The sequence below is a fragment of the Macaca fascicularis genome, chromosome 8, assembly GCF_037993035.2.
Source record: "Macaca fascicularis isolate 582-1 chromosome 8, T2T-MFA8v1.1".
NCBI lineage: Eukaryota > Metazoa > Chordata > Mammalia > Primates > Cercopithecidae > Macaca > Macaca fascicularis.
The window spans coordinates 115951021-115976560 of NC_088382.1; the positions used below are offsets into that span (position 1 = coordinate 115951021).

The 25540-nt window shown below is 37.0% G+C and overlaps 1 protein-coding gene across 4 annotated transcripts in view; it reads left to right on the plus strand.

Moving 5' to 3' along the window:
- The first annotated feature begins 5468 nt into the window (after positions 1–5468).
- OXR1 (oxidation resistance 1) overlaps positions 5469–25540 on the plus strand; it is a 382144-nt gene continuing 362072 nt past the window's right edge. For all 4 annotated transcript variants that reach the window (XM_005563911.5, XM_073999288.1, XM_073999296.1 and 1 more), the window contains exon 1: positions 5469–5598. In XM_005563911.5, the coding sequence (XP_005563968.3) occupies positions 5576–5598 (23 nt within the window). In that variant the 5' untranslated portion in view covers positions 5469–5575. The remainder of the gene's footprint in view (positions 5599–25540) is intronic.

Genomic DNA, 25540 nt, shown 5'->3' on the forward strand with positions numbered 1-25540 from the left:
CTTTAGATTTGATGTGAAAATCAAAAGGAGTCCACCTTGTAAAACTCAAAAGAGTCTAATATTTCTTTGATAATTTGTTCTGCTAACATTTGTTTGAATCTCTAGCATAAAAGTCTTCTCTTCATACCACTTGCATTTTATTCTTCATTTCATGCCCATTATCTCTTGTAGTGCCCTGAGTGCAGTTCAAATATATATGTACCTCATTACATGCACAGTACATCTCTTAAAACAAAATCCAATGGACCCTTGGATATCCCAGTTTGAAATTGTCTATAATGTTTAATAACCCCTTTGGAATTGAAGCCTAACTTTCTGCAGGCAAAGCGATGTAATTCACTGTGTACACTTAATGCTTATGGTGCTTATGATCAAAACCTTGAACCATTTTGGTTCTTCTTCCAAGAACCGTTTTTATAGATTTATTGTTTTAAATATGAAATATAGAAAACCTGTATTTATTATGTGGTAGATTACTTAAACTGATATTCATAGAATTTTAAGGTCTTAATGATATTAGAAGCATCTAGGTATGCATAGGAGTAGGTTAGAAAAATGTGTCTTTTCCTTAAATAAAATCAGAGAAGATTTGTGAAATGGCAAAGTAATTACAACTAAATGAATTTATTAGAATATAGTATTTTTTTTCAGATGGATTTGAATCCTAAAATCTCATTCATGAATAAAATGATTAAAATAATTATTTTGGTAAAGTATCATCCCAGTAATCCATTGTTGTATTGAAGGACTCTTCACATTTTAATAAATAGGTTAAAAGAGAGAGGGTTTATTAAATTCACATGCTATATTCCTTAATAGTGCACTAAAAGAATGACCTAAAGAGAAGAATTGTGTCTATGCTTATAGCTTATATCATAGCTGGGCATTCAGGGGAAGTCAAATCACTCCATATATTTTTAAAATCTTCCTCTAATATGAAGATAGAGTCTTTCTCTTGTGAAAAAGGGGCAGATCTCATTCTTAGCAATGTTAGAATTTTGGCTGAAAGCTATGAATTCATACGTAAGTGTGGAGAATGATGTTGGAGATTTGTGTTAAGATTATGAATCACCAAAATGAACACAAAATTTAAACTTGTGTGAAGATTTTAAAGATGTTTTCTCTGGAAAGATTACATTGATAAGCAATCAATCATTTAAATGTAATTAAAAAAATAACAAGCCCAATACAGGGTTTTTTTAAAAAATCACATCATAAACATGTAAATATAACAGGCTTTTGAATTGTTTTCAACTCAGTAAGCTTTGAGTGCCTGGTAGGCACATTGTGCCTGTCCTTGACAAAATAAATCAGATAGTTATAAGTTGTAAAAGAAAAGGAAAGATGACATAACACCAAAATGACTGTTAGAGTGATTAGTATAATTGCTATGAATGGTCACTATAAATTTTTTGTGTGTGTTTGAATATTTACTTCTTATAAACTTGTAAGATTTCTTTTCTTTTTAATTTTTTTTTTATTTTGGTGTCATCAGAAAAAATGCAATTCTTTAATATTTATTTCATTTCAGAAATATACCTATAAGCTTATCAAATTCCAAGTTGGTAGTTATTGTAGGTAAAGGACATTGAGCAAAGATTGCACTTTTAAACATTATGGCTAGGATCTTAGGAAATTATCCTGAACTTTAAAGACTCAAAACAATAACCTGTCAAAGAAAAAATGCAGCAGACAGAGCTAAGCAGCTGCGAGGAAAACTGGATTCCACATTATTGCAATAGAGGAGAGAGACTGAACACAACTCCACTAAAACAAAAGGCAGAAGTGTTTTTAAGTGCTGGATTGAGCTAGCAGAAAAGTTCTAGAGGACATTGCGGGAGGGCATGGTTGGTCAATTTGATTATGCCATCTTTGTTTACTAATTGGCACTTATTTAAATTAGACTTCTACCCTCCCACAGGGAGAGGCAGCTAGCAAAGCTGTCTTTTTCAATGGCTACATTTTAAAGGGATGGCTCCCAGGTCCTTGAGAAATACGTTATTGGATTATGAAACTGACAGGTGGTTGACACAAGATTTACATCTCAAAGGGGCAGAGAATGGATTTACAATTGCAAGTTTCCTGAAGTAAATATCCTAAGGAAAAGGAAGTTAGGAGGCCATAGACAGGAAGAAAGCCACCTAAAGTTTTGTCAAACTGAGGGAAACATTAAGGCTATCTTGGTCAACTCTTCAGTTATATTAAGTTGTACCATATACATTGACAATACTTGACCATCTTTGACCTACAAAAGCAATAGGTTCATATGGCTCTATCTAAGATCCTAAGATCCAGTTTGTTTTTGTATTATTTTTACATTCTGCAGAAGCAAACAATTCTTGACTTCTGGTTTTTAGTTTTACACTTTCTTATTTCAAAAAGAACTTGGGGGGATTTTATGTGTATTTACGTTAAATAATATATATATATATGTATGCATATGTTTGTATATATCTGTGTGTTTATTTTAAAAAGGTTAAAATTGAAGTTGGCAAAAAAAAAAAAGGTTAGCAGAAGTCTTTAATAGTTCTTAAAGAAATGTCACAGGTTTGTTTCAGAGCTTCCCATAAATTAATGCAAGGAAAGAAGTGTAGTAAGTTGCAGTAATGACCCTAGGAGAAAAGCAACCTAGAAATTTAGAATCATAGTTTTACAGGTGTTGAGACCTAACACGATTTTTTCCTTTAAGTGCTCATAAAGGCAACATTTGTGTGTTGGCAACTTGTCCACTAAGCCTAATAGTTGACTTCATAGTCTGGGTTTTTGCTTGTTGGTTATTTTTTTAAAATGATGTCTCATGATGCAAACTTGGCAAAACTCCAAAATGTAATTTAGTAAAAGCATTTCAATTAGGTATGAAAATAACAACATCCAGATACACAGTTACCTAAAGATGGAATTAAATATATCTAGAAGAATGAATTGCATTAGACAATATTCCATATATGTGTGTGTATATATATGTGTGTGTGTGTGTGTGTGTATATATTTGTGTGTGTATATATATGTGTGGGTATATGTGTATATACATATATTTTTGGGTAACTGAACCCTTGAAAAAATCGGGCAATACACCTTGGAAACTTTTTAAGTTAACTGTTGTGGTGTCAGAATTTGGAGTTCCTTTGTCTTTACAGATGTAAGTCTATATGCTGTAACAATTTTACCAAGGACAGGATAGATAGCCCCTTTTGGAATGTAAACAGACCAGTTAGGATGTGGATGAAACTTCATAGCTGCTTACTTCACCAGCAGGCCAATATTATTATTCCAGCAGTCAGGGTCTGGGTAAAATTAGAATTAATTAAAATCATGGTTCTTGCTTTATTCCTTGATAGCCACTCATATGTGCTTGTATGCACACAACAATTTTCAGAGTGTGTTTTATTTTTGTCCTTTTTTAAAAATTTGATGGCCTCTATGTTAAATGGTGGGTTCTTTATTTGTAAATACTATATTTTATTAATCTTTGTATCATTAATACTTAGAGTAATAGGGCACGAGAAATATTTTGTTTGCTTATGAATGACTTAAGGAAGCTGAAGTTTGATATTTAAAATTATAAATATAAAATGTAAAATTATCAGTAAACAACGGACTGTTTCCATCTCTCCTTTGTCTCATGTTTTCCACTTTGCACTCAGTAAAAGCCACACAACTTTGAGGGTCAATGTCACCGAGTGTCAAACGTGGTGCCGACGCTGTTACTTTTCTGCCGGTATCCACTTTCCCACCTTCCTTACCGATAAGCACTTTGGTTGACAGGACACTAGATGCCCCAAATAATGGCTGCATTTTCCAATTGTCCTTAGACTAAGAGTGGCCAAGTGACTAAACTGTGGCCAATAAAATGTAGGCAGAAATGTCATGTGTAAATGTTAGGAAGCATCCTTCTTTCCTTCCTCCTCCTTTCTGCTAGCAGGAATGCAGACATGTTCGCTGGAGCTCAGCAACCTCTTGGACCATGAAGGGAACCACATGATTGAGAAGGGTGGAACTACAAGAAGGAAGACACCTCCTTCCCTGGTGTCCATGGAGTTGCCATATATGCCTTGGCCTTCTTAGGTCGAGATTTATTTGTATGAGAGAAAAATAAACTCTTTTCTCAGCCATTTTATTTAGGGTTGCATTTTCTTAAACTTGTAGCCAAGCCTAATGGTAGTCATTTGGAACACATCTTTGGAAATCCTTTCCAATTCCCTAAGACTGGGCTGGAAGCCCCCTCTTCTGTGCCCCCACATGCCCTGGATGTACCTTTAGTAGAACACTTTCTCTATTTTATTGAAATCATCTTATTTTACATAAAACATTATTTGAGGACAAGAACAATGTCTTATTCATTCATCCCTGAGCTATAGCTAGGATAGTGTATGTTCACATAGAATATGCTCAATAGGGATTTGTTTAATTGAAAAACAGTGGATTAATGACCTGACTGAATAAAGTGCTAACAGTACTATGGAATTAATTTGATTGATTTTGATTCGAAATCATAGGACACTATAGTAGGTGTCAAAATATATATGTGGAGATGTTTGTCATATTTGTTACATAAATAACACCCTGGCTTATCTCCCCCATGTTAATCAATATAAATCATTTTTCCTATTATTTAGTGACTACTTTAACTCACTAAATTATTTAGTGAATAATTTTTTGTTAAAGCCTTGGGTGTGATGGTAATTCGTGTCATGGAATTCTTTCCTTTCTTTCTTTCCTTTCTTTCTTTCCTTCCCTTCCTTCTTTTCCTTCCTTTCCTTCCCTTCCTTCCTTTCCTTCCTTTCCTTCCCTTCCTTCCCTTCCTTCCCTTCCTTCCTGTCCTTCCTTTCCTTCCCTTCCTTCCCTTTTTTCTCTTCCCTCCCTTCCTTCCTTCCCTCCTTCCTTCCTTCCTTCCCTTCCCTTCCTTCCCTTTTTTCTCTTCCCTCCCTCCCTCCCTCCCTCCCTCCCTCCCTCCCTCCCTCCCTTCCTTCCTTCCTTCCTTCCTTCCTTCCTTCCTTCCTCCCTCCCTCCCTCCCTCCCTCCCTCCCTCCCTTCCTTCCTCCCTTCTTTCCTTCTTTCTTTTTTATCTGCTGTGGGCTAATCAGGATCTTTGTTCTAATCTTTTTATCTCAGGTATGTAAAACTGATTTGGAGAGTATAACCTTATGAAAAAATATTTGGTTCCTCCATATCACATTCTCTTGTTTCCCTGAATTCTCTACTTCGGGGATTGAACGTTTTATTAACCTTTCAGATGGTTTTAAAAGTAAAGCATTCTGCTCATCATATGGTTGGTTTAATTTTATCTTTGGTTTATTAAATGTCTTACATTTTAAGAAAAAAATAATATTTTTTGTGTATATCTTATACCATGACAAAACCATTGATTTGGATGAAATAAATCTGTGAGAAACCCTATAGACCAGGTACTAGAGATATTCATTTATTTCTTTTCTTTATAGGTCCTCTCAAACTGTGAGTAACTGAGTGGTTTGTGCATCATTCCAGAAGCAAAGCTAAAATTTTTAGCGGTGTGACTTGACCTGCTAATTCCCTGTTCTGGAATCAAGAGAAGACTCCTCGACAAGTTGCTGCAATGTCTGTATCTAATCTGTCATGGTGAGTGAATGGTTTTCTTGCCTAAAATGTAAATGAATATGTATCGTGAGCAATATTTTATGAGAGAGTTGTACTGGCAGAACTTGGGCAGAGAGAAAACTTAAAAATCTGGTTTCCAAAGAGTATTGCCCCATGTTAGGGTAAGGAAAGCAATCTAGGATTAGAAGTCTGACACTTTCAGTGCTATGATATCTGGGGGCTCTGGAAAGGATTGAAGCCTCACGCTGAATCCCAGTGACGTCCAATACCTTTCTTCCCAGCACACCCTAGGAGAGGGAGAAGTAATGTAATATCCTTTCAGTATTCCTTGCTATTGCTATATTCCCAGATACAGGACTAATAAGCTATATGGGTGACTGTCAGTGTGGGGCAGATATTTGCTCATCAGTACTTCTTTACTTTAGGTTTTACATTTCAACAAATCTACCCAGATTAAACTGAACAGAACTGAAATATGGAAGAGAAAAATTTGTTACAGATGCGTATCTCTAAATAGCTGGCATTCTAAATAATCTTTGACTTTCAATGCATGTTTAAAAGCTGTTTGGGATTTAAAAAAAGAAGTGTAAAAATATTTTTCTGATGAATAATGAGCTTTTTCTATAGCAATGAAGAGCAATACTAGTAGGGATAAATTTGAAGGTATTTATTGAACTTTGACTTTTTTATATAAAGAGGTGAATAAGTGACATTTATATAAATTCATAGTATTTAATACATGAATGTAAGGAAAATCTGGTAATTTTTTCATTTCTTTAAGAATTCATTTTATCCTTGCTCTTCAATTTGTGCTGGAAATGTAGGTAGCATCAGATTAAACAGTTGTTACCGGCTCAACTTAGCTCCATAAATTTATTTTTAGTGAAGTAAGCAACTTTTTTTAGGCAAGGATATAATTATTTGTTTAGATTCAGAGTCATGTTTCTGAAGAACCTGCTTTTTAAGGACTCCCTAGAAGAGATCCTTGGATCTTTTGGCCTAGTGCTAAGAATCTCAGTTTGAAAAAAAAAAGAATTGAAGAAACTAAAGTATAATCAAACAGAAATTTTATTTAAATTGTTAATTATTACTGCACAGTATGTTTTCTTATTATATTATTGTTAAAATTAAGTTCTCATTAAAAGTTTTTAAAAATATAATTTTTGTAGAACCTGTGAATCATTTCAAACTCCTGGGAGACCTTGACACATTTCCTTAAAGGAATTATACTCCTGGCAAATTGTGTGTAGGAGATGAGTTCTCAAAAAGCAGGCAGCATGTCAAAGAACGGAGAGGGTGGGGAAAGGAAACGGAAAGTGGGAGGAGGAGATTGAAACAGGTATGACTGTTGTATTTCAAGAGAGCGTGCAGTTTAGCCTGGTTCACAGGGTCAGGGCAGGACTAAAATTGAGGCCTGGCCTCGGTGCATACTTCTATTAACTGTTTTGATGTGATGTGAGGATATGATTGTTGCTCCAAAACACAGTGAACTCCACAAAGAGAGAGATTGCATGCCATGGTTCCAGCCCGATTATCCAGAACAGCACCTAGAATTTAGTAGATATTCTGTAAGTGCATGCTGTGGAAATGAGTGAAAAAAATGCAAAGCAGGTAACTCAATGGTAAATAAATGTTATCCTTCTAAAAGAAAGCTTTAAATTGTGAGGCTATCTTATGTAATTCATCTATCTGGAATTTATAAGAATTCTTTCCATGTTATAGGTTCAGATTTTATAGAAATGGTTCTTGGATATTTTTATCAGCACTGTCCTGGATTCTAGCTGTGTTCTGCATTAGATTTCCATGCAGGGAGCTATTAATTTGTTTTACCAGTTTCACCCCCACCATGCAGCTGTGGGGTGTTTGGCATCCCTGTTCTCCCAGTTAGCATTTGGGGTGCCCAAGTGCTGGCAGCAAAGGAGACCAGAAACTAAATCTAAACCATGTAAAACATGTTTATGACATGATACATGTCACTGATACCTAGTTTAGACATTGTTAACATTCTTCTTCTTTTTTTTTTTTACAATAAACTTTGTAATTCTTCTATATTCCTAACATATTCTAATTTATATTTTGGGGATTATTGTTTTATAAATATTTAATAGGAATGCATAATAACTCATCATTACATTAATTTAGTTAAGCCATTATAGTCCCTCATCGGGCTGTCTGTTTTGAAATCCAGAAACAAACACATGGAAATATTGACTGATATGGGAAAACTAACTGGGTTGAAAGATTATTAATTTCAAATAAGACATGTAACAGTTAAGTGTATGCCATGCTTGATTTAGCCTGACTAGTGCATTCTCTAACTGTTGTGGAAAACTACACGGGAATCTAAATCAGAAGTTTGACTGATAACCACATAATCATAACGAGGAGAGCTACGTGCTTCCAGTGTTCAAAGGAACCAGGATAGGGTACACTTGGCAGAATATACCTGTCAATAAACGATCCATCTGCTAAACACAGAGGTCAGCCTTGCAGGGCGGTTACACGTGTCTAGGAGTTGAGTAACACTGTCAATGTTTGCCCTGATGATTCTGAGTTCCACTTCTGCCAGACTCCCTCTGCTTGGCTTTCTTGTCAATGTTACCACTGAGCTTCTAGTCAAAACTTCCTGCAATCTGTGAACAGTGTAGTCTTCCTACCATGACATCGTATTACTTGACCATATCCATGTGTTGATTTTAAAATGTCACTCTGAGGTTAATGTGGGAAGTGCAGGATGCCTATTGGGACTCTCATAGAAAACCTAGAGATTTTAAAAGTATAGGTTAGTATAGTTACAGGCATATTTACAACTACCTAAGCAATTCTCCCAGCTTTTAAATACCCTGTATAAGAAAGTTATCTTTTTTATACATTAAAAAAGCTTTCTTGCTCTAATAGTTATGTGTATGATGCTTGAAAAAAATATGTAAAGTAATTTAGCCATTTCATGTAAAATCTAAGAAATACATTTAATCTAGGAAACTTTCAAGTTTCCAAGAAACTATAGTCTCAGTTGGAAAAAAGGAATAGTGGAACTTGATTGTTTCATGAATCTTCCTATTCAGTAAATAATGATCCGAGAGAGACAATGAGTAAGTTGATGCTGGTTGAAACAGAAACAAAGGGATATGCAGAATCTGCTGCAGAAAACTACGAACAGGGGACAGGTTCCAGGATAATCTGAGGGAAAGAATTGTTTCTGGTAGCATGGATAAGTAACTGGAGACAAAATACTGGTCAACATATGTACAGTAACACTAAAAGAGTGGGAACTCAGGGTGTAGTAGGGCCTGGAGAGTAGTAAGGAATTGGTTTAGTAGTGGAGTGTCTCAGTATGTTGATAGAGATCCTAGTAAAGTTTCAACTGATTTTGCAAGATGACATCTTTTTGACCCAAATTATTTTTTCACCATGATACCTGCACACACTTTAATTTTGGTCCCAAAATCTATTAAAGACTGGACAGCATCTTGTGGAGGTGATAGTAATTCCACTAGAGCCATGTATGGGAGAAAGAAGTCACTGGATGAAAGGCAGAATCCAAGGAGCCATTCAAAACCCAGTGAGCATCTGTAATGTGCCATGTCCTGTGCTAAGCACAGGGAAACATTATTGGTTAAAAGTAATGACTGCTACTCTTTCTGGAGCTCATTTATAAGCCAGAAGACTGATAAGTGATCAAATAGCTCTGATTTAATGTGATAAGTGCTTTAAAAGATAAAAGGTATGTGCAGAATGTGTTTGAAAACAAAAGGAATATTTGTTTTTCCTGCTTGGGATGAAATGACTTTTTTTTCAGAAATACAAATACAACTCCTGCATTTATTCCTAAATATAAAGAAATAAACTAACTGCAAAGGGTCAAACGCTACCGAAAATCATAAAGCAGAAACTAAAAATAACCTAAATCCTATCATTCACAGAAAACCATTGTTTCAAACGTTTATGTATATTATTTTCTGCATATATTCAGTTTTTTTAGAGGAGTTTGATTTCCTGTGCAGTTAATGAGTCTGAGGTTGCAGGTTCAAACCACACAAAGATTAATGAGCTCTGTTCTCTTTCTTGGACAATGCCTACTAGACCTGTAACCTTGACCAGCCCTCCTTCCCAAACTTGCCATTGGTCATAAGTCATTAGAAATACTTGGTTGATCATCACCAGCTTACAACCAGTATTGGGGAAAAATATAAGCATGAAATCAAGAGTTCTTTAGGGGTTGATGATGAGTCACATATATCATCTTCTTTTTGAATATCATCCAGGTGAAATAATTTAAATATATGCTTTGAAGTAAGACTTTTCATCAATCTCAAATAAATTATAATTTACTGTCTTGTGGAAGATCTACAGTGAATTATCACACCAATATTTCCTTAGACTATAGAAGCTTTAACATAATACTGGGCAATCTGTTCCAAACCTTAAGGCTAGAGTTTCTAAACACCACCCATTTGTGGACTTGAACAATTAGTCTATGAGACATTTTAGTTATCAAAATAGATATGTAGGCTAAGAGATGTTATTTTCAGCATGATCAAGTAAAATTGATTGTCAAATCTTACTATTTTCCATAAGTGTATAAAATTATCAACATTGTGTTATCCTAGTATACATGCTCCATCTTCTTTTATGTATTGCATTTTCTTTTTTATTTGTTTTTAAAATTGTGAAAAGATTTCAGCTTGATTATAAAACCATTCCAGTTTAAACAACCACTTTTCAATACCATTATATGGTCAATAAAAGAATTCAGTGCATTCATTTACGCTTAGTTTTATATTTCGCTTTTTTTTTTTTTTTTAATTTTGAGACAGAGTATCGCTCCATCACCCAGGCTGGGGTGCAGTGGTACGATCTCGGCTCACTGCAACCTCTGCCTCCTGGGTTCAAGGGATTCTCTTGCCTCAGCCTTCCGGATAGCTGGGACTAGAGGCATGTGCCACCATGCCCAGCTAATTTTTTGTATTTTTAGTAGAGACGGAGTTTCCCCATGTTAGCCAGGATGGTGTCCATCTCCTGACCTCGTGATTTGCCTGCCTCAGCCTCCCAAAGTGCTGGGAGTACAGGCGTGAGCCACCATGCCTGACCTATGTTCCACTTTTAAGAGTAGGTTCATTGATATAAGCTTTGAGAATAATTTAAAATTAGTTTATGAATGAATGATAATTTTAAAATAATTCTTGCACAATTAGAGATACATTAGTATAATTTATTTCTAAACTGGCAGTATAGTATTTTTATTAAATTAGAATTTAAACATATTTGTATTCATTCATTTATTTATTCAACAAATTTTTGAGCATTGTACAATTTACTATTTTCAATGTTGTGGAGAGAATGATGAATGACAGAAATTTCTGCTCTCACGAAGCTTAGATTAATTTTTATCTATATCTGTGCTGAAGACAGATATAGATAAAAAATATGTCAGCATGACAGATAGTGATATGAACTTCAAAGAATAAGCAGCTCATAAAGATAGAGTATGATGGTAGAGGATTGGGGAGTTGGTATGAAGAGGCTCCTCAGAGGTGACATTTAAGCAGAAATGAACTACACAAGTCTTAGAGGAAAACCATTTCAGGCAGAGAAACAGAAGGACAAAGAACCTGAGACTGAAAAGTGTTTGGTATGCTTGGGGAACCATCTAGGAAGCCAGGTAGGTGGAAAACAGCCAATAAAGGGGAGAGTCCCAGGAACTGAGCTTAGAGAGGTAGCAGGGAGGCATGTAGGCCAAGAGAAAGACTGGAGTGTGTTCTAAACGTGATGGGAAATTTTGCCCTTCCTTACTAGGTTACAGGTGAGAGTCCATATGAAATGTAAATTTAGAGAAATTCAGTGATAGGAATAATTGAGTGTTGAAAGCAGAGTCTTGACACAATCTGATTTCTAAATTCAAAAGGATTTCTCTGTGTTCTTCAAAGTTTAGAAAAATAATTCCTATTGTATTCTTACTATAAACATATGGCAGAAAAATAATATATAATAAAAAAATACAAGATACCAAGGTAATGGAAAAGAATTTTCATGAATATAACCAGTTTCTCTTTTTTTTTTTTTCCTTTTTTTTTTGAGATGGAGTCTCGCTCTGTTGCCCAGGCTGGAGTGCAGTGGTACCACCTCCGCTCACTGCAAGCTCTGCCTCCCGGGTTCATGCCATTCTTCTGCCTCAGCCTCCCGAGTAGCTGGGACTACAGGCGCCTGCCACCTTGCCTGGCTAATTTTTTGTATTTTTAGTAGAGACAGGGTTTCGCTGTGTTAGCCAGGATGGTCTCCATCTCCTGACCTCGTGATCCCCCCACCTCGCCCTCCCAAAGTGCTGGGATTACAGGCGTGAGCCACTGTGCCTAGCCACCAGTTTCTCAGCATTATACATTTTAAAAGATTCAACAAATCTGACACATTGAATAATTAAGGACACGATATATGTTTTGTTTTGTTTTACTGCATTTTATTTTTTATTTTTATTTTTTGTTTCTTTTTTAAAAAATGGGATACATGTGCAGAATGTTCAGGTCTGTTACATAGGTATGCGTGTGCCATGGTGGTTTGCTGCACCTATTGACCCATCCTCTAAGACCCCTCCCCTCAACCCCTACCCCCAACAGGTCCTGGTGTGTGCTGTTTCCCTCTCTGTGTCCATGTGTTCTCAATGTTCAACTCCCACTTATGAGTGAGAATATGCGGTGTTTGGTTTTCTGTTCCTGTGTTAGTTTACTGAGGATGATGGCTTCCAGCTTCATCCATGTCCCTGCAGAAACATGATCTCATTCCTTTTTACAGCTGCATAGTATTCCATGGTGTATATGTACCATGATTTCTTTATCCAGTCTACAGTTGATGGGCATTTGGGTTGGTTCCATGTCTTTGCTACCGTAAATAGTGCTGCAATAAACATACTTGTGCATGTGTCCTTCGAGTATAATGCTTTATATTCCTGTGGGTATACCGAGTAATGGAATTGCTGGGTCAAATGGTATTTCTGGTTCTAGATCCTTGAAGAATCACCACACTGTCTTCCACAATGGTTGAACTAATTTACATTCCCACCAACAGTGTAAAAGCGTTCCCATTTCTCTACAGCCTTGCCAGCATCTATTGTTTCCTGACTTTTTAAATAATCACCATTCTGACAGGCATGAGATGGTATCTCATTGTAGTTTAGATTTGTGTTTCTCTGATGATCAGTGATGTTGAGCTGTATTTCATATGTTTGCTGCATAAATGTCTTCTTTTGAGAAGTATCTGTTCATATTCTTTGCCCACTTTTTGATAGGGTTGTTTGTTTTTTCTTGTAAATATGTTTAAGTTCCTTGTAAATTCTGGATATTAGACCTTTGTCAGATGGGTAGATCGCAAAAATTTTCTCCCATACTGTAGGTGCAAAATTTTCTCCCATACTGTAGGTTTCCTGTTCACTTTGATGATAGTTTCTTTTGCTGTGTAGAAGCTCATTATTTTAATGAGATCCCGTTTGTCAATTTTGGCTTTTGTTGCAATTGCTTTTGGCGTTTTAGTCATAAATTCTTTGCCTGTGCCTATGTCCCAAATGGTATTGCCTAGGTTTTCTTCTAGGGCTTTTATGGTTGGGGGTTTTACATTTAAGCCTTTAATCCATCTCGAGTTAATTTTTTTTATAAGGTGAAGGAAGGGGTACAGTTTCAGTTTTCTGCATACGGCTAGTCAGTTTTCCTAGCGCAATTTACTGAATAGGAGATCCTTTCCCCATTGCTTGTTTTTGTCAGGTTTGTCGAAGATCAGATGGTTGTAGATGTGTTGTATTATTTCTGAGGTCTCTGTTCTGCTCCGTTGGTCTATATGTCTGTTTAGGTACAAGTAGCATGCTGTATTGTTTACTGCAGCCTTGTAGTATAGTTTGAAGTCAGGTAGTGTGATGCCTGCAGCTTTGTCTTTTTTGCTTAGGATTGTCTTGGGTATACGAGGTCTTATTTGATTGCATATGAAATTTAAAATAGTTTTTTTCTAATTCTCTGAAGAATGTCAATGGTAGTTTGATGGGAATAGTATTGAATCTCTAAATTACTTTGGGCAATATGGCCATTTTCACGACATTGATTCTTCCCATCCATGAGGATGGGATGTTTTTCCATTTGTTTGTGTTCTCTGTTATTTCCTTGAGGAGTAGTTTCTAGTTCTCCTTAAAGAGGTCCTTCACATCCCTTCTTAGCTGTATTCCTAGGTATTTTATTCTCTTTGTAGGGATTGTGAATGGGAGTTCATTCATGATTTGGTTCTCTGCTTGCTTATTGTTGGTGTAAAGGAATGCTTTTGATTTTTGCAGATTGGTTTTGTATCCTGAGACTGTGCTGAAGTTGCTTGTCAGTTCAAGAAGTTTTAGAGCTGACACGATGGGGTTTTCTAAATATAAAATGCTGTCTTCAAACAGAGGCAACTTGACTTCCTTTCTTGCTAGTTGAATAGCCTTTATTTCTTTCTCTTGCGTGATTGCCCTGGCCAAAACTTCCAATATTATGTTGCAGGTGTGTTGGGCTGTGGGGACAAGTCTTGGGACAAAGCCTCCCTGGCTCCAGCAGGGGAAAAGCACAGCCTGGAGCTATAGAAATGGGTGCTGCCCTTCCCCTGCCCAGGGAGCTTAGCTGGTTAGGCAGTTTCAAGTCCCAGTGCTGACTGCTGCCTCTCCCCCAAGGAGCTCAAAGGACTTAGACAGCAGGCAGCCACAACTGTGCTGTTTGCCCCTCCCCCCAGGAGTTCAGCAGGCTTAAGCAGATTCCAGCTGAGAGGCTGTAAGAATCTGCCCGTTCCAGGCTTGAGACAGTAGGCCTGGTGTCATGGGTTCGCAAGTGGTATCTTCCAATCCATGGGTTGCACAGTTTCATGGAAAAAGCAGTTTCCTCAGCTGGGTAGGGTGCTCACTCAGCACCTCCCTTGGTTGGGGGCAGGGAGTTCCCCATCTCCCTGTGACTCTCAGGTGGGCCGCCGCACCACACTGTTTTTCCTTCTCTCTGTGAGTCACACCAGCCTTATAATCAATTTTGATGAGAGGCCCTGGATACCTTGGTTGCTGCTAAATAATTCACATGCTTATTATGTTTTTTTTTTTTCTAGTCAGCCATCTTGGCCTCTCCCCTATGATATGTTAAGCATCCCTAATTTGAAAACCCAACATTTGAAATGCTCCAAAGTCTCAAACTTTTTGAGTACCAATGTGATGCCGCAAATGAAAATTTTTACACCTGACCTTATGTGATGGGTCACAGTCAAAACAGAGTCAAAACCATTTCATGCAAAAAATTATTGAAAACATTATATAAAATTACCTCCAGGCCATGTGTATAAGGTGTATATGAAACATAAATGAATTTTGTGTTTGGACTTGGGTCCCACCCCTGAGTTATCTCATCATATATATACAAATATACCAAAATCCGAAAGTATCTAAGATCCAAAACATTACTGGTCCCAAGCATTTCAAATAAGGGATACTCAATCTGTATAAAAGAGATGTTGTCTATAGAAACATTTTACCTTGGCTTTTGTGAGTAGATGGACTATGTTTTTATAAATTGTGGAAATTGAGAATATACAAGTCACCCTTGATATCCATGAGTTCCATATTCATAGATTCGGCCAACCTCAGATTGAAAATATTCAGGGAAAAAAATTCACAAAGTTCTTAAAAATTTGAATTTGGCCCACACCAAGTACTTTGTTGAATCCACATGAATGAAGTAATGTGTAGGCATTGTATTAGGTATTATAAGTATCTAGGGATGATTTAAAGTCTGTGGGAGGATGTATATAGTTATATGTAAGTTCTATACCATTTTATACCTGGAACTTGAGTATCCTTGGATTTAGGTATCCTTGATAGGACCTGGAACCAATCCTTCATAGATACTAAGTAATAGCTGTATTACGGTTGCCCAACTTGTGTTTTATGCTTATTTTTAAATCCCCTCCCTCTCCCATAAACTTTAAGGCTAATTTCAATATGTAAACACAAAAGTGCATTAAACAATAAATTTTCTTTACTGGCTGTTAAATGTGTGTGTGGTTTTAGTGAGGAACCAGGTGTAACACAGTACCCATCCGGGTGCTAACATGTTGTGGAGAGAATGTTGGTATAAAATTACTAGGTGTCCTTCTTGGATAAAATTCACTTTATTCTAAGATTATGACCTTTCTATACTTTTCATGGTAAAATATGGTTTCTTCTATGGTACTGGTTATAGATGGAATACTAGGGTATTCTTTAATATCTTTTTAGACAGAGTCTCGCTCTATCACCCAGGTTGGAGTGCAATGGCGTGATCTCAACTCACTGCAACCTTGACCACCCAGATTCAAGTGATTCTCCTGTCTCAGCCTCCTGAGCAGTTGGGACTACAAGCATGTGCCATCACACCTGGCTAATTTCTGTATTTTTAGTAGAGACAGGGTTTCACCCTGTTGGCCAGGCCAGTCTTGAACTCCTGACCTCAAGTGATCTGCCTGCCTTGGCCTCCCAAAGTGTTGGGATTACAGGCGTGAGCCACTGCACCCAGCCCTAATGTGTTTTTTAAAAAGTCAGAATGTAAAATCAAAAAGTTTGGAATTACTGATGTACTGGGAATTACTTAAAATCGGCTCCTAGCCAAAGTAGTGTCAATGGTATATGATCCGTATTACAGAAGTCACTCATGTGTATCTCGCACCTTCATTTGGCACTGTGGGTTGGTAGATTCAGTGTATTGAGACAGCTTAAACATTACATAATTGCCTAGAAAGGGGTAAAAATGCTCTTATAAGCATACAAATATTATAGCCTACTGGAGTCTTCTTTTACTAGACACACATAAATCACTGCCTGTACAAAGAGCATGGCTAATCATCTTCTTTCCTGGATATTCATGTCTGGGAAGTACACCATAGTGTTTTAATTACTTTTTTCCTATTACTGCTTTACAGTCGTATTTAACATTTATGCATTTTCCTTCTCTTTTAGTGATTACATTTTCTTTATTGGATAACATTAAAGTTTTCCTACTGATGGGTCAGACAAACTCATTTTTATTATGGTCAAAATCAGTTAATTGTTCAATACTATCTAACTTGCTAATGCTATTTCCAAGTATTAAGAAATATCTATTTTTCATAATAACTAGGTTTGAGCCTTTGAATGTGTTTTAATTTATCAGAATTTGGAAAGTTAAATGTTCTCATATTTATACTTACAGAGGTCACATAAATGATATTTAGTGAGTTGAAACTATTAATTATAGATACAAGGTTGAACTCAAGTGAACATTTTCCTTTGATCTAGGTCTGTTTAGATAAAATGGTGCATGATTTTAGCAACTTCAGGGCTAAGTAATCAGAGCAGCCCCGCAGCAGCGACAGAGACAGAATAATCTCCACTGACAGACGACTTTATAAAGAGCCAGATTCACCAGGGCCTCCCCAGTTCAGCTACGAGCTCATTGAAGAAGGCTGGGGTTCTAAGTTGTCCACTGTCTTTTCTCACTGATAAATTTCATGTAGGAGGAATATTATTGTTCCAGATGGTTTTTCAGCTTTGTGCACACTAGCTTTGTAGACTCCCGCTGTAATTGAAAATTGGTTTTGCTCCAACAATTGACAAAAAAATTAGATTAGGTTTACTACTTTTTGGTTTTAGATTACTGATACAAAGTGCTTTCATGACTATGACAAAAGAAATTGAAATGCAGACTGAGTGATGTCCCAGTGTGCATTTTCACTTAGACATTTTTCCCTGGGGTTTTTATAGTATCATTAAATTACATTCAGATACAGAATTTGCATAGAATCGGGCTCATTGAAATTTTGATGATCTTTTTCAATCTGTAATATTGCTAGTAGTGTTTTTATGGAAAACTAGCTAGATAGTTTAAGTCACTGTAAAGATGATGATGTAAAAAGTTTTAAAAGCCATCTATTATTAGGTTGGTGCAAAAGTAATTGTGGTTTTTATCATTACTTTTAATGACAAATAGTTTGCTTGCATTGTGAAAGCATTCATTGTTTTACTTCTAGGTTCTCATGAAATTAGTGTGAGAAAGTAATTTTCTTGAAGGCTTGCTTGATAGTCCTCCATGGTTTTTTTTTCAGTTCAGATTTTAAGCATTTGGAGAATAAAACAGACATATATTTAGCAGGTTATAAATGAAATCAGTTGAAGTCAAACATTGAGCTATAGTTATCATCAGAACATATATGGGGAGACACATGAAACCTCAGCTTCCCAGTTGAAATATCCACGAGACATCTGACTACTAGGAAAGGGATGGGGTCATGTTACGTGATTCTGGCCCTAGATGCTCAACAGGTGCTTTGCAATCACAAATGGTTGGACATTCATTAGTGCCTTCAGTCTGACTCTCAGCTAGGCCTTGGAACAGAGAGTGTGTATACAATATTGGTTGAAGAGTTTGGTTAAAAAGAAAAACAAAGCCCAACGTTGGAAAAAGAGGTGACATAATTTGGTTTCCATAAGGCTATTCTGTGCCTACCATATGCAGACACTTTTTTAAAGACATGGAGTGCCTTAGCTCTGCTGCCCAGGCCAGGATACAATGGCATGATCATAGCTCACTGCAACCTCAAACTCCTGGGCTCAAGCCATCCTCACACCTCAGCCTCCTGAGTAGCTGGGACTACAGGCACATGCCACCAACCCATCTAATTTTAAAAATGTTTTTAGAGACGGGGTCTCACTGTGTTACTCAGGCTGGTCTCAAACTCCTGGGCTCAAGTGCCCTTCTCACCTCAGTCTCTGCATACAGACAGACTTTTTTTTACTGGTCACTGAGGAGTTTTGAGGATATATTTCCAGCTGTGAATTAGTGCTGTGGCTCATTTGAGCTAAGGTGGAAACATTCCTCATATTCAAGAAAATAAAACAACCTTGTTCCCATTCTATCCTCTTGATTTTTAACATCTACCCTTTGGAGAAATATCCTCAGATTCATGTTCCGTCATCTTTTGCCCTTTCTAACTGTCCTTTAGCCTTTTCTCATCATCATAATTATTACCTGACATTAATGGGGAATTTCCCTAAAATCGTAGAACATTTTGTAGAACGAAGCTGTGAAGTCATAAAAGGCAGTGGTTGCAAAGCCTGAGTTCGTGATCAGGGACCAGTGAAAGACAAAGAATCTTGTTACAAAATGAGAAAAATAAAAATAATATTGGCTTAAGACTTCAAAATGAGAAAAATAAAGATAGTTATTGGCCTAACATTACTAATTTTCTTCCTTTAGTCTGAAAATGATGTCCTTCCTGACTTTTTGTTATTAAAATGGACATTCTTTTATGAAATGGAGGTGATAATAAATGATCATTGTTGTCACTAATTGATAAAATCAGAAGTGCTTAGCCCTAAAGTGGGGTTCCACCTCTAATTTCCAAATGTATGCTTTCATAGATCTAAGAATGTGGGAACTACTGATCTAATTCAGCTAATTACTCAAACTGTGTATCCCGTCAACAGAAATCCTAACAAGTGGTAATCCAGCCTTTCCCGAAAACCCTTCCTGTGGGTTCTCAGCCAGATGGGCTACCCATTATGCTTTTGGGCTCTTCTAATTAATACAAGTATCCCCTACATTGGATCTAAGTCTTCTAAACTAATTGCTACTTTTTTAATTTTATCCAGCACTGTATATGCTATGTCTTAGGTAACATTTTCCTAATTGTGTCCCACAGAACATTAATTCTATGGAATTCTATGGAATAATTAATATCTATTAATAGATACTACCACAAAAAGGGGGGAGAACTACAGTCAAATTATTTTGGAAAACAATAGTTCAAACTATAGGCTATTTCAATACTTCAAAAATGCATTTTTGGGATAATACACACACTTTTTTTTTTTTTTTTTTGAGACAGAGTCTTCCCCTATTGCTCAGGCTAGAGTGCAATGGCATGATCGTAGCTCACTGTAACCCGAATTCCTGAACCCAAGCAATCTTTCCATCTCAGTCTCCCCAGCAGATGGGACTGCAGGCATGCACCACCACACTTGCCAAATTAAAAAAAAAAAATGTATAGAGATGAGGTCTCACTTTGTTGCCCAGGCTGATCCCAAACTCCTGGCTTCAAGCAATCCTCCCACTTTGGCCTGCTAAGTTGCTGGGATTACAGGTGTGAGCTATGGCGACTGACCTAACAAATATTTTTGAGTATAATTATATTTGAGCCAATCAGGATAAGATAGCTGTAAGTATGACCACAAGACAACTAAGTTGATTAGTATAGCATAAGGAGTTCATGGGCAGCAGTGTTCTATTTGTTAATCTATGCTGGATGTATTTAAGAGGGATATACAGTCATCTGAGTTTCTGAAATTTCGACTATGGAATTATTTTTCTTTCAAGCAGTGAATGCTATTTGGGGCAGCAGTAAATCATTAAGCAAACATTATATTCATTTGCTGTTCTTCTTTTCTTTAACTTTTCTTAATCTAAACATGTCAGTTGCTTTAACCCTTACTCAGTTACATGATTGCTATACCCTTTAACTTTACCTAGGCATGACCTAGTTTTGTCTTTGCTTTTGTTGAAAATATGGTGATAAAACACAAAACCAGAACACAAAAACCAGATTCGTTTTGACCTAGTGTAGCATAGGTGCTATCTTATTTTTCTGTTTGTATATTTCTATCAGCATTAACGGAAGTTAATTTTTATTTTATTGCATTCTTTTTGTCTGGTACTTCATGCGGTTATCAAATACCTAACTAGAAATCTATAATAAGCACATATCTATATTAAGAATCAACTTGTTAGAACTGGTCCATCAACCTGTCACATTAAGATCTTTTTGGAATTTGTTAATTAGCTTTCAAAGAAAGATACCTACTCAAATATCTCAAGTAAAGACAGGTTACTGTAGGGATTAACACTGGAAATCACAAGGACAAATATCTTAGTGACACAGTGAAACTCGCAGCATTGCAGAAATAGCAGCACATCCAAGTGTCAGGGGTTGTGCTGGGACAGCCTCTTACTGCTGCACCACTGGGCCACATGGGAATGAGAATGTGGTTTAGGAACTGGAAGCCCATTACAGTGCAGTGATGCCCTAGTGACTGTCATCTCATTGCTTCCCCCCTACTCTCTTCAAGGAGCAGGACTCTATTAATCTCTCTTCTAGTTTTCTGGCATTAATCTCTTTCACTGATGTCTTACTTTTTTTTTTTTTTTTTTTTTTTTTTTTTTTTTGAGACAGAGTTTTGCTCTTGTTGCCCAGGCTGGAAGGCAATGGCACGATCTTGGCTCACCACAACCTCTGCCATCCAGGTTCAAGTGATTTTCCTGCCTCGGCCTCCCGAGTAGCTGAGATTACAGGCATGTGCCACCATGCCTGGCTAATTTTGTATTTTTAGTAGAGATGAGGTTTCTGCATGTTGGTCAGGCTGGTCTCGAACTCCTGACCTCAGGTGATCCATCCACCTCGACCTCCCAAAGTGTTGGGATTACAGGCGTGAGCCACCGTTCCCAGCCTGATGCCTGACTTTATTTGAGACTTCCAATTCTGCTCCTGCTACCACTGCCTAAGTCTTACTGTGTATTTCAAACTCAAGAGTTGGCCCATTCATTTCACTACTGAGTCTTATCCAATATCCTTTTTCAATCAAGCAATCCTTCTACTATAGCAACTTTAATCTGCCATATGCCTTATGTAACAGGTTTGATTTTGAGTTTAATTGTATTTGACCCAATCAGGATAAGTTAGCCATAAGTATGACCACAAGAGAACTAAGTTGAATTAGTGTAGCATAAGGAGCTCTTAAAATGTGGTCCCTAGGCTTTGCAGAATCAGCATTACCTGGAAACCTGTTAAAGGCATCATCTCAACCCTATTGCATCAGACATTCTGGGATGGCATTCAGCAATCTGTATTCTGTCAAGCCCTCCAGGTAGTTCTGATGCATGTTCAAGTTTAAGAGCAGATGGTATAAAATTATCACTCTAGAGTCTAGATTTATGGTGTGAGTGCCAAAAATAACGACTTTAGGCATAATTGATATGTAGAAGATCTTTCTGATCATATTAACTAACAGTTTCAGCTGCTTTTTAAAGTTGTTTTTTGACAAGAGAAGAACATTATACTCATGTGAGATCATGCTTTTTTTTTTTTTTTTTTTTTTTTCCCCTGTTTGTTGTGGCATTTAATTGGTATAAACACTGGACCAATTTTTGGTATACAAGTTTATTATAATAAGCCTGTATTCTTTTTTGTTTCTCCCTTTTTTTTTTGAGACAGAGTCTCTCTGTCACCCAGACTGGAGTACAGTAGTGCTATCTCAGACACTGCAACCTCCGCCTCCCAGGTTCAAGCAATTCTTGTGCCTCAGCCTCCTGAGTAGCTGGAATTACAGATGCACATCATCACACCTGGCTAAGTTTTGTATTTTTATTATGGTAGAGACAGAGTTTTGCCAAGTGGGTCAGGTGGTCTTGAACTCCTGGACTCATGTGATCCACCTGCCTTGCCCTCTAAAGTGCTAGGGTTATAGGCATGAGCTACCAAATCCGGCCCCAAACCTGGATTCTTCATGTTTAAAGTACTTGAAAGGGAATGTGTTTCCCTGCCTATTTTGGTTCTCATACATATTTTTTAATATAACAGCTTTATTGAGATAGAATTTACACATCATACAATTTTCCCATTTAAGCTATGCAAGTTAATATCTTTTGGTATATTCTGGCTCTGGCAGCTGGGTAATCACAACATTATATATGGGAAAACTGAGGCTAATGCAGGTGAAATAACTTACCCAAGTCAGTGGAGGGAAATGGTCTGAACCTCTGACAGCTAACATCCAAAGTGTTGGCCCTTAGCTACTCTGATTTTGTGCATCTATAGTAATTTTGAGAGGAGAGTACTTTTTTTTTTTTTCCTGTAACCCTGGGTGCCTGGAAAGGTAGGAAGGAAGTGGAGAGACTTGAAGAATATGAGAAAGGAAAGATTGGTAACCATATCTTTGGAGAGCACATTCATTTCATTTCAGGGTATCTATTCTAATGGAAATCATGTTTTCCCTTTGTTAATAATAAATGATCATGAAGGCAGTTGTTATTCTTTGAGTTGCTTGTATAGAGATGCAAGAACACTGTTAATCAGTATTTTAATTAGGTTATAGCATGAAAGGTATTTTTATATTTCTCTATGTAAAGTTTCCATGAGTTTTACATAGTTAACATCATTGCTTTCTGGATATCTAAATTTATTTTCAGCACTGATAATAGACCATGTTGTATTAGTTTGGAAATGTATTATCTATGATATGTGTTATATCCTCTTGGCAGCTACACTATTGTGTTAAAATGAAGCATCGCCTGTAAGCCAGATGTGTGCACTTCTCATTGCCTCATTTGAAATACTGCATTGTGAAGAAATTGATGCAATGCTCACAAATCTATAAAGATTATTTTGCATGTGTTTCATTAAAATGTAGGGAGCAAACCATTACTTCACAATATAGAGGTCAGAAGTTCAGCACGTAGTGAGTGTACACTTTTGGCCAAAAGATGAAAAAATGATCAAGACTGAAACTCCAGCTTCACATAGCTCACAGTCTGGTGAAAGAGATAGATGTAAGACTGGGCTTTCAAAACCATACCATAGGAAGTAACTTCAATGAGTTTATTCTATTTACCTACAGGTTCTGAAGCCATACATCATAGGCCAAGTCAGTGCAGCCTTTAGTCAAAATCACACTTAGGACTTAGGATTAAAAAAAAAAAACCACCATAAAACTATAGAATGAGAAAAACTTGGCATAATAGTAGTTCTTCAGGAAAACACCTAGGGATTTTATTTGTTCATAAAGTCAATATACACCTAAAGTGTGGTGAGCCTCTATACCTATTACAACAGGTAGAATGAATAGAAGTCTACGGCAAGAACAAATGGGCAAAGGGGAAGCCTTCGTCTGCGTGCTGTAGTAGTTAGACCACGTGTAGAGTAGGGGGCTCATTTCTAACCATTACTTTATGGAAAAGACTGACAAAATGATGCTTGTCTATCAAAAGTAAATAAAAATAGAACTGCATCTCATAAGGATGTTTGAATTTAAAAATGTTAATTAACTTTAAGACCAATTGGAGTCTGTGATGATGATGATATCATTAAGGACAATGTTGATTTCATTATCTCATTTAATGTTCTGACAATCCAGTGAAATAGGCATGCTTATGATCACTCATTTCCCAGATAATGACATGTACACAAGGAAGTCACTGCACTTCCTGAGATCACATGCCGAGGAAGGAGAGCTCAAGCCCATGTTCTTAATGACAGTGCTGTGTTACATCAAACGTAAGCAGTTGCCAGTCTTTGACAGTGTTGTCGTAGGCCTTCAGCACTGTGTAAGGAGAGAAAGCGACTTCATAGCTTCATAGAGTATAAGGATACAGAACTAGCCATTGGGCTAAATTTGGCAGATACAGAAAAAATGGCAGGAGGAGCTGTCTTTGGTATATTTTGAAATCAGGGGAAGCTCTTATCTTTGGTCTACTCTTTTTTTTTTTTCTATATAGATGGAAATTTCCAGTTACCTAGGTACTAAGGATTGTCAAAAGCTTTCGTTGTTGTCTTATTGTCTTAAAATTCTTTTTTTCTTTTCTTTTCTCTCTTTTTTTGTAAGATGGAATCTCACTTACTCCGTTGCCCAGGCTGGAGTGCTCACTGTAATCTCTGCTTCCAAGGTTCAAGCTATTCTCCTGCCTCAGCCTCCTGAATAGCTGGGATTACAGGCATGTGCCACCAAGTCCAGCTGATTTTCATATTGTTAGTAGAGATGGGTTTCACCAGGTTGGCCAGGCTATTCTTGAACTCCTGGACTCAAGTGATTAGCCCACCTCAGCCTCCCAAAGTGCTGGGATTACAGGCATGAGCCACTGTGCCTGGCCTGTCTTAAAATTCTTAACTTGAAATAATATTAAAGAGCATTTTGTTATTTCTCATACTAGTTCCAGTCTAGACTCTTGTTTTTTTTCTTCTTATTAAGAGACAGAAATAGAGGGTTTCATTCAGAACTCAAAGTGAACATCCTAGGGAAGGACTATGCAACTCCTTCAAAGAAGAATGATGCCTGAAAGCTTTTATTACTTTCCCTGGAACAGAAGTTGTCTGTCACAATTACCTAATTTGAGGCAGATGAATGACAATTCCTTTCCATTCTTCAAAAGCAACCTTGCAAACGAAAGCTGGAGAGGAGTCTAGAGAGAAAATTCTTACTGATATTTTACAAATATAATATGTTTCATTTGTTACAATTCATATAAACTGCCTTCTTGAAAAGATGCACCCAGATCTTAGTTGAGCTTACATAAGTTTTTTAAAAGTCACCATTTCCTATAATATAACTTATATAATGCTATATTATGTAATTGTAACTAACATGTGTTGAACACTTAGTATGTGACAGGCAGTGTTCCAAGTACTTTACACCACACCAAACTGGGGAGTTAACAATGACAAATATTCTCTCTTTATAGACATAATAAATGCACAGAATGAGTAACCATCCAAGGTCACACAGGTAGTGTCTAAACTGTGACTTGAAACTGAACATTCTTGTTCCAGGTTCCAGGTTATGTGTACACATATAATCAGGTTTCTAGCTGGCCTTTTGTTGTCCAATTTGTTATGCATGAAAGAAGCAAAATTGTTCATTATGTGGGGAGTCCGTGGGGCAGTCACTGCACATTGGCTCACTTGACACCCAACCTGCTCCCATTCTAAAATGTCTTCCTGCACTCTCAAGGCTGGAAACTCAAAAACCACGTTTTCAAAAGTCCCATACCACTAGACTTCTACCTGTGCTCTAGGCTCTGCCAAGCAGATTCAGACATCTAAGCCTTGGAATGTGTGAAAATGAGGTACAGGCACGGCAGCAAAGACAGGTGACGGGTGCTTTTGTGTGCGCTGGTCTGGTCTTTGGCATTACAGCTGTTGAGCAGTGGGC